General features: G+C 40.9%; 1 protein-coding gene across 1 annotated transcript in view; it reads right to left on the minus strand.

Annotated features, from left to right (window-relative positions):
* Positions 1-8,829, minus strand: part of LYSMD2 (LysM domain containing 2) — a 16,423-nt gene extending 7,594 nt beyond the window's left edge. The window contains exon 1 of the mRNA XM_069098057.1: positions 8,281-8,829. Within this exon, the coding sequence (XP_068954158.1) occupies positions 8,281-8,568 (288 nt within the window). The 5' untranslated portion in view covers positions 8,569-8,829. The remainder of the gene's footprint in view (positions 1-8,280) is intronic.
* Between the last annotated feature and the right edge of the window lie 1,757 nt (positions 8,830-10,586).

Raw genomic sequence — 10,586 nt, forward strand, 5'->3', positions numbered from 1 at the left:
CACACACACACACACACACACACACACACACACACACACACACACACCCCTAAATAAGATCCTGAACAGTCCTGTGCTACATTTGAGTGGATTCATTAAGGACTTTTGATTCACTGATTCCTGGAAAGTACCCTCATTATATGCTAAGTATTGTAATTTAAAAAAAAAAATTAGTATGGCCAAATTATGGTGAAACAGAGTAAGTACTATCAATGATGACTTAAAAGTAACTTATCATTAATAAGGAGATAATTAGGTAATGTGCTCTCATGTAGCCTTTTTTTAAAAAAAAATAAGAATCTATTTACTCTTTAGGGAATTTTTAATAAAAAGACAATTTGAGTCATTAGCCAGGTGTCCCCTGCTGGATCTGGACATCATTATCCTCAAACTGAATTATTTATTTTAGATATATAGATAATACACACACACACACACACACACACACACATTTAAGGCACAGGGGCAGGGTGAAGGGGAAAGAAGTTCAGAAGATACAAAGAAGAGACCCAGGCCCTGCCCTAATGCCCTAAAATAGAGAAGGTAAGGCATGGAACACCAAAATGAAATTGTAATAATACAATATAGAAAGTGAAAGTGTGGCAAGATTTAGAGAAAGTGCTACATTAGTTCAAAGAAGCTGATTGCTTCTGGTTAGGACTCTCTCTTTCTACACCCTGGGTTTCTCTTCCCTGTTTTCCAACAAGAAATAGCAGTCTTTTCTAACCACTCAATAGCTGCCTGGAGAGAGTCAGTTTCCCTGGAAGGTTTGAATCTAAGCTAGCCTCGAGGGAGGAAGGAACAATGGAACAAGGAACAAGGCCTGATGTTGCTTTCGCCATTAACAATCAATGTGTATTCAGAGATTCCTATGTGACCAGTATTGTGCTATGAAAACAATCTAGGTGAAGTAAAGACCCTAAAATTTCCTTCCTTTTCCTTTTCCCTAAATAGGTAACCATTTACAAATGCATTTTAGGAATAATGTCTGAACCTGATAACTGAAGTCACAGGGCCTTAAGTGATGTCAGTCAAGAAGCATTTATTAAGTACCAGGCACTGTGTATAAACCAAAATCTCTTACTACTGGAGAAAAAAAAAAAAGACAAGAAACAGCCCTTTCTCTCAAGGCATTTACAGTCTAATAGTGGAGAAAAAAATGTAAACAATTATGCCCAAACAAAACATATATATGGTAAATTAAGGTAAACTCAGATTAACATTAAGGGGATCAGATCAGAAAAGACAGTGTCATACAGAGAAGTTTCCAGATTTTCTGAGTGGGAACAAAGACCCACAAAGGTGAATAATTTCCCCCAGATGCATCTAGGCCCTTCATGTCAGAATGAGAACTTCTTCTGACATGAATATTACACTAAGTAATCTACATAGTACTTATCCTCCTCTCTGGTCTGACTGGAGGCAGAGAAATGTCTGAATCAAGCTTGACTCAGACTGTTGGCTTGGGCTGCCCCAGTTTCTTATTCATTTCTTATTCATTTCACTTTCACTTAGTGCACTCCTGCCTGATTACTGGGCCTCAGTAAGAATAAGTGACTTGAAATAAAATCAGTGCAGCATACCTGCCCTGACTACATATTATATGTCTACATCTACATATATTTTATATATGTTTATGTGTATACACCTATAAACACTGATGTATGATCTTTTTTGTTCCATCAAGAAAAAAGGATTGTCCATCTTGTCAAATCATCACAGTGTGTCTTCAAAATAACAGTTAAAACTACCATCCCATGCATCTTTTTTTTCTTTTTCTCATTTTTGTTTTGGAGGGGGGAAGGCAGGGCAATTGAGGTTAAGTGACTTGCCCAAGGTCACATGGCTAGTAAGTGTTGTGTCTGAGGTCAGATTTAAACTCAGGTCCTCTTAACTCCAGGGCTGGTGCTCTATTCACTGTGCCACCTAGCAACTCCCCCCCCTCCCCCATGCATCTTTTAAAGATAAAGCAACAGTATCTGTAGTCTCTCTGAGAGAGCCTCATAAAATTGATATTACATTTCTCCCCATGGCCAACAATTTTCAATCCCCTAAAGATCATTTTGGAGGTACACCAAATCCACCTTAATATTGTATGCAGTACACATAACATAATGGAAAGCACCACTTTACAGGCTCCTTTGAAGAAGAAGAAAAATAATAAAACTCTAGCAATAGTAATAATAGTAATAGTTAAACAAAACACTATATACACATCAAAAATCTCAAAGCAGCACTGGATACAATTCATTAGCAAGAATTACCTCTAAATTCATAAATAACCATTTCTCTTGTTTATTCTACATCATGTTAGTTTAGTTAGTAATTAGAGATATAATGGTTCTAGTTCTAGACCTCTACAGATCTCTCTCTCTCTCTCTCTCTCTCTCTCTCTCTCTCTCTCTCTCTCTCTCTCTCTCTCTCTCGTTGTTGATAGTGAAGACGGAATATAATTATCTCTAAGTTTTGTAGATAGTCTTTTTCCTCCTAGATGTCCCTACAAATACAATTGTATATAGGAAAAGAAATAGGTCTCTGTTTGGACACTGCCTTCCTTCACTGGCTCCCCCCAACACTAATTGAACTGGGCTCTTCTTCAGGCCTAGCCAACTTTGGTGGGTTTCTGATCATAGTGTCTTCCTCACTAGAAGCATTCTTTTCTTAGCTATTGTTTAACTCAGATAGTTTGGATATAAATGGTGAATAACCTCTCCCAAAAGTCTTAGCTTGCTCATCATTACTTTTATATTACTCTTCATGGAGTCCAGTTAGCTTTCTTATGGGCAATTGATCATTTCTGTAAATTATTTTTATAGAACCTTCATTCTCTGGTGTTATTCTATATACTGGTTAAGTTGTCCAATCTCTCGACAACTTGAAAAGGAATCGATCTCTGGATATTTGCTAATTTGTAGGTTACTTGGCCACCATCATTTATTCCCAGGACTTTGTCACCATGCCCCTACCTCTAGTTGTTCAATTACTTTTTATGTACTATCTTCCCATTTTAGAATGAGTTCCTAGAAAGCAAGAACTGCCTTTCTCTTTACTTAAGTTTGGTATCCCCAGCACTTAGCACAGTGCCTGGCACACAGTAAGAGCTTAATAAATGCTTCTTGACTCAATTTGACTTGACCAAGTTTTCTTAAAAAAAAACAACAACCTTGTCACCTTGTTGGAGCTTTTTGGAAATTAACACAGATATCATATCTTATTGATTCCTCTTCCTCCCCCCCCCAGTCTCTCTGAGCTAAGGTCATAGGTAGTTGGTAAACTTTCTTCAACTTCTCTCTCAACCATAAAATGCATTGATTGTAACTGCATGCTTTTTATCCTCTGAGATTCCAAAGCTCAATCAATAGGTAGGTGCAGTTCATGACCAAACATTAGTAAATATGGTGCAAAGCCTGTGGTATCATTTCTGATGGTGTTGTACACATGCACTAAAAAATGACACATGTGGGATCTACTGCTCAGGTTTCAGGATTCCCAATATCATCAGTTTTCAATTGAATGTTGTGGGTCACCTATAGAATGGTAAAATATAGTTCTTGATTTCTTAATACCTGTCAAAGTTAACATTTATTTAAGTAATCTGCTTTCAAAGTCTCTGCTTCAGTAAGAATGAATCTAGGCAATAAAACCAGAAAAGGAAAAATATTTCTACCACAATAATTTAGCAAACGTGGAAGTATTTTGGTTTCTGGTTGGATGTACCTGTGCATATAGAGTGAATGGATCAGTTGCTAATATAATATACAATACTGCTACACATGTGGGCTGAGGTCTGACTTTTTAATAGCTAGCATTTTAATATTTATTTTCCTAGCCACAGAAATTTTCTTATAATCATAGATGTAAAGTGACTGATAATGTTGCTAGTGACTAATGACAGTAGTTAATCTGGTTTTTTTTAGGCTAATTAGTTGCATGTAACTATTCATTGTTTATTACTGTATAGACTATATATTGTTGTTATGTGTGTTTGTTAAATATGAGTTTGTTATTATCACTTTTTAAAGGGATATTTTAAAAAGATATTTATATGTTAATATGCATTGTAATATTTTTAGGCTGTAAACTTCCTTATTTTAGAAGTAAACTCAGAGAATAAAAATAAGGACATTATAAAAATATTGAAAAGAAGGTCAAAGAATTGTAAAGCTGCAAGGTAATTCAAAGTAATGTCAGGGTTGGGGAGTTCATTCTGTCAGCATTCTATAAACCAGCCAATTTACTGGATACTGTAATTCAAAAATACCTGATACCTTAACAGTAAGGAACAGTACCTGAAAGTTGATTTCTACATTCCTTTCTAAGGAAGACGAGTTGGTCAAAATAGAGATCTGAAGCTGGGTACCCTATGGCATAAAAATATAATTTATGTGTGCTCAGAAACCACAGGATAATTCCCCTAAGTTGTACAAATGAACAATACATGTATGCTAGGCAAGGGCTGAGTTCCTTGAGATGCACAGATAAGTCTCACCTAGGAGCGGACCTAAGATAAAATATCTCTCTTCGAACAGCAAAGATGAGCCCAAGATAGAGATTTTCTCTGGAAAGTATTTTTGCTCTCCAGAAGAATATTCTGTAAAGGCCTTGACTAGTTTTGGGACAGATCTCTAACAGGCTTCTGATAGGAACAAGATGAATTGTTTGATAGAAAACCTTAAAAGGTCCTATACTAAATTTATCCCCTCAATGGGATTTAAGTTCCTTAAGGACAAATCTATTTACATTTTTGTCTTTTACTCCATTGCCAAACATATTTAAAATCCAAATATTTTTTACAACTAAATTATCTTAAGGAGAAAAGTGAACTATACCACTAAGCAACAAAAAACAAACAAACAAAAACCTTCAAGTATTTACTGAGAACAAATTTCCCTTTCCAGTTTAGAATATAAACAGTGTCTTCCCAGATATGGACTCCACCCTCAAGAAACAGAAAGTAGAAAAACCTTGGTCTGCACTTACAAGCTAATTGTGGAATCTACTGTAACCTGGGTTTTTTGGCTTGCTTTTTGTTTTTTCTTACCATAGCTCCAAGCAATCTTAAGTGTATATTATGAGCTCTGAGAAAGCTAATGTAAGGAGAGTATAATAGTGATTGACATTTTTGGAGTCAAAAAGAGAATACAGAGCCAGATCTCCAACATAAGAGAATTGCAAAAGGGCTATAAAGATTCGTAGGATCTAGGCAGAGAAATTGGGATAAGAGAATTTATAATAATCAAGGAATACATTAATTGGCCAGCAGGTAAATCAGTTTAGGAATGGTTTCAGAGCAAGAAACATCTGAAGGAGGCTGACTTAAGATAGTGTGCCCAAGACAAAGATTCAAACAGTCAGACTCCATGTTAGGGGGATTTCTGTTTGGGGAACATCCCCACCTAGTTGCCTACAATACAGTCCAGTCTAAAATCAAGAGTCAGGCCTGGAAAAAAGTAAGATTGTAAGCTCCTTGAGGGCAAATGTTACTTCATTTTTGCCCCCGCATTGTATCCCCAGTGCGGGCCTATTATTGCCTTGCACATACCCTGTGTTTCCCCTATAATAAGACCTATCCCGAAAATAAGCCCTCCCCTTACTGTGTAAGATTCCTCTAAAATAAGCCCTCCCCCAAAAATAAGCCCTATTGAGATTGCTACTGTAGTGAAAGTGATCCCTTGTGCTACACGCTACATTACGGTACCCTCTGTATGCACCGTCCCCCCCCCCCTGAAACGCACGCTTGCTCCGAGCTGCATCCAATCAGAGCTGCAGCAGTGAGTGCGTCATCCTGTTCTTCCCCAGTGATTTGTTTGCTGGCGCCATTGAGAGCAGTGCCGTGGAGGAGAGCTAAGGCAGAACAACATAAGCCCTCCCCTGAAAATAAGCCCTCTGGTGTTTTTCTGTCCAAAAAAATTAATAAGACAGTGTCTTATTATCGGGGAAACACGGTAGTAGACCTAAAATGGTTATTGACTTGAAAACACACACACACACACACACACACACACACACATGCACACAAACACAGAGGAAAGACTTTGTTTTTCTTGGTCAGGAGGAGGGTTCTAATTTAGACAAAGTATAAAACTAAGGATGGAATTAGGAAGTGATGCAGAGAAAAAATAACATTGTACTAAGGTGAATCAAGCAGGATAACTAACCTATGTACCATGCCTATTTATATCATATAATATATGTAGATATATCATAAATATTTATATAACATGTAGATATATAACATATCACATATCCTAAGATTTCTTCATATTAAAGTAACTCTGTACTCTAAATAGCTATCTTGTGGGTTATCAGGATAATCCACAACAGAGAAATACATGTTAAGGGCTATTCCAAGGTCTTGATCTTTAAAGGAAAAAAAAACTCTTAAGTTTTGACTAGTGGTATAGTGACCAACAGTGGAATTCCAGAGAATCTTTTGTTGGAGGAGCAGTTCACAAATTTTTTGGTTTCAGGACCTCTTTATGCTTTTAAAATTATTAAGGACCTCCCAAGAGCTTTTTGTTTCTATGGGTTATATCTATTGATATTTACCATATTTGGAATTTAAAGATCTTATTATGATGATGATGATGATGAAGATAGTTTTGACCTCACACACACACACACACACACACACACACACACACACACAGGGGTCTTGTTCATGGACAATCCAGTGTGTTAAAGCATGTCTTGGCTAGTTTTCATTCATTAACAGCACCCTCTGGAATTCTCCAAGGTGCATAAGTGTGCACCTTGTTAATAATGCCAATGAATTTCTCAGCCTTCATTATGGTCGTACACAATCAAAGAGGGCCCATTCTACAAACTGATTTTCAACACAGATATTTGGGGTGACCTGGCAGATTTCTAAACTTCCTCTGGCCCTGACCCCAAAACCAGCCCTGGGGAATCCAGATAGCATAATTGAACTTTATGACACTTTGAAGAGAACTCGCTACAGACCCAATAAAGAGCTCATTTGATTATCAAGTATCCTCACAGCATGTTAGATACACAGCACACTAGAATGTGTTAAATGATACAGAGAAAAGATTGGTAAATATATACCCATACAAGTATGCAACACAGATTACTCTGTTTCTCTTCTTTGGTCTGGTGAAGAAAAGACAGCCTCATTTTATTTATTTGTTTGTTTGTTTGTTTTGCTTTTTGGAGGGCATTTGGGGTTAAGTGACTTGCCCAAGGTCACACGGATAGTTTTTGTGTTAAGTGTCTGAGGCCGAATTTGAATTCAGGTCTTCCTGACTCCAGGACAGGTGCTCTATTCACTGCGCCACCTAGACGCCCCTGATAGTCTCATCTACTTATCATCTACAGACGATAAGATCATCTACTCTCTTTTCTTCTCGTGTTTCTAAGGTATTTCAGGAGAGAACACTGAAAAGGGATCCACAAAGATTTGGGAAGGAAAAAAAAAGTCTTTCACCAACAATGGAAACTCGATCTATAAAAAACAATTTTCGTAGTCTAAAAATATATTCCCTGAAGTCTCCCTCTTCTCTCTCCAAAGTTGTAACTTAATATGCTCAAGACATTCAGAAGGTGATAAATTTATAATAAACACAGCTACCCCTATGCTCACCTGGACCACAGCGTTTGGCTGCTGCTTAGCAACAGGTGTCTGTCATATTCTCAGCTGTTAGGAAGCCCAGGGCTGTAATTTCACATCTAAATTAAGAAGCACAGTCTATTGAACCGAATTATCTGCAGGGACAATTGTGCTATCACTGACTCACTGCCACACCCTGCTTCTATATTAAAAAAAAAAAAAGTACATCACAATAACAATCTAAATTCTTTTCTGAACAATTCTCTTTGCCCCGGCTCTGCTAGAGAGGAAAACACAGCAGTTCAGCTTCTGCGCCTGAAAATCACGTTCAAGTAGCCCCCATTCCTACAGACATCCTGGTTTACATTCGACAAGAGGGCATGGACCGTGTTTTCAGCTTGACACCCCACATTCATGGGTACTCGGACTACTATTCGGTGATTTCATTAGGAGCCCTGATTCATTCATCATCCCCGGCTACTCCAATCAGCTAAAATACCCTTTGTAATCACAGGCTCGGTAACCTGTCCATCGTGGTTTCTTCCCTGCCCGGTGGTCCTCGCTTTAGCCCTCCCCCTCCTCTTCCACACCTCCTTGCTCCTAGGATCCCGGGCATGTCAGGCCAGGGCGAAAGGGTCTCCCTACCCCAGCCCTGCCTCCCTCCCTCTCAGCCCCCAGCTCCCAGCCCTCGGCTCCCTACTCTCACCCACCGTGACTCCGTACTTAAGCGCGATGCCCTGCAGCGTGTCCCCGGCGCACACCCGGTGCTGCACTTGGCGCTCGCAGACGACGGCGGCCAGGGGCGCCCGCACGCTGGCAGTGCTGCCGTACGAGCGGGTCTTGGTGCTGGCCAGGCTCAGGGACAGCTCGGCCTCCTCGGACTCCGAGCCCGATTGGGAGCGTGGAGGAAGTGGCGAAGGAGCCGGAGCCAGGGCCGGCTGCCTGGCCGCGCGAGGGCCACCTTCCCGCAGGGGCAGCGCGGGCGAGAAGTCCGCCATGGCTCGGGCCGAGGCCGGGGCCACCTGCTCTGGAACCTCGCTCTGTTAAGGGGCGGCGCCTCGTGCCCTCTTCTTCACCCGGGTCACAGACGGAGGCGACCGGGTCCGAAACTCAGCGGAGGCATGGCTGGGACATCTCCGTGACCCTCCTCGGCGGCTCCCCGTGCACGGTAGCAAGCCGGTACCTGCAAGGAGAAGAGAGAGCAACCGAGGGGCAGCTCGCTGCTAAGAGTGGCTGTCACTGACCCCGGGGAGGGGCAAGTACCCGGCCTGGCTGCCTGGCTGCTGCACGCACGGCAAAGGCGCCACCCCCGCCGGGGGAAGTGGAACTGCTGTGCTTTAGAAAAGGGGGATGGGGTGGGGGTGGAGGTCGTCTTTGACAATGGCAATGACTGTGGGCCTCTGGAAGATGGAGAAGCTTACCTAAGATCCTAAGCCTGCGGGAAAACACTACCCAATGGCAGGAACCTTTTGCCTGTGACAGCGGCCCTGCAAAACCTTGGCTATAGAGCTCATATTACTAACTCTGCACAGGCTACTGTGCAGAACTTTGCTATTCCTCCCTTCTGGATTGCCTAGCCATAGACTCCTGTGTTACACATTCACTTCCCTACCCCTCTGAAGACATTCCAGTCTCCCCACCATATCTGACTGCAGATGACCTCAAATTTCGTTTCACAGTGTACATTATAAACATCTGGATTCCCGCAGCTTCTCAAGTCCACTCTAGCATTTGGTCACTTCTTCCCAGTACCCACTTTCTTAAAGACATTTTACCTGTCCTTATGGCACTTGTAGCAAATGTCAGCAAGACCAGTGTTTTGAGGGTAGCAGCTAACTGGCCTCTTACTTGGATGCCAGGACTTTTTTTTTTTTATCCCAATTTGCCTCAATACACCATCTAGCTTTTCTTATTTGATTCCGTTTAAACTAAACAGTTGGAACTTAATTTAGACACATTAGCAGCATGAAGTAGTGGAAAGAATGATGAATTTAGAGTCAAAGGCTCTGGGTTCTACCACTTACTAGCTGTGTTGACCCAAGGAGACATTTCTGAGCTTTAGGCTTCTCATCTGAAAAATTGGAACTAACTTCTACCCTGGGCATCTAGATAGTGCAGTGGATAAAGTGACCTAGAGTCAGGAGATTTATCTCCTGAGTTCAAATCCAGGCCTCAGACAGGAGCTGTGTGACCCTGGACACTTAACCCTGTTTGCCTCAGTTTCCTCATCTGTAAAATGAGCTGGAGAGGGAAATGGCAAACTACTGCAGGATCTGCCAAGAAAACCCCAAATGGGGTCATTAGTCAGACATGACTGCAAAACACAACTTTTACCCTATACTTTCTCACAGGGTATTCCATCAAGCCTCTCTAGACCTCTGCACTAGCTTTCCCTGATGCCTCGAATGTACTCCCACATTACCTCTGCTTCTTTATGACCCCTTGGGGGGGGGGAGGGTTGGCTAAGATACTGGAATGGTTTGACATCTCCTTCTCCAGCTGGTTTTACCAATGAGGAAACTGAGGCAAAGAGGATTAAGTGACATGCAGAGGATCACACAGCTACTAAATTTTTGAGGCTGCATTTAAATTCAGGTCCTCTTGACTCCAGATCAGGCACCCTATCTACTGTGCCACCTAGCTGCCTTAGTTTCCTTCAAATCTCAGCTCAAGTACCACCTACTACTACATTATCCTTATCCAGATCCTGCCAGCTACCAGGCTCTACCCTTCTTCTCCCAAGGATCTTATAATCTATTTTGTATCTATCCACTTAGGTACATACATATTTGTCCCTCCAAGCTAGATTGTAACCTCCTTCAGGGCAGGAGTTTTCACTTTTCTCTTTGTATCCCTAGGTCCCTTTGTAAGGTTGATTGATTTAGGTGATTATTTCGAGACAATTCAAGTGAGATAATGAATTAAAAGAGCTTTACAAAGCACTTGTTGCCAAATCTCTTAATTCAAGGCCTTATTTTTATAATGAGACATTTGGGTTTTATGAACTCTAAGATCT

This window comes from Petaurus breviceps, unplaced genomic scaffold (genome assembly GCF_028583685.1).
Source record: "Petaurus breviceps papuanus isolate PSGF00001 unplaced genomic scaffold, PetGlider_PUasm1.0 37, whole genome shotgun sequence".
Taxonomy (NCBI): domain Eukaryota; kingdom Metazoa; phylum Chordata; class Mammalia; order Diprotodontia; family Petauridae; genus Petaurus; species Petaurus breviceps.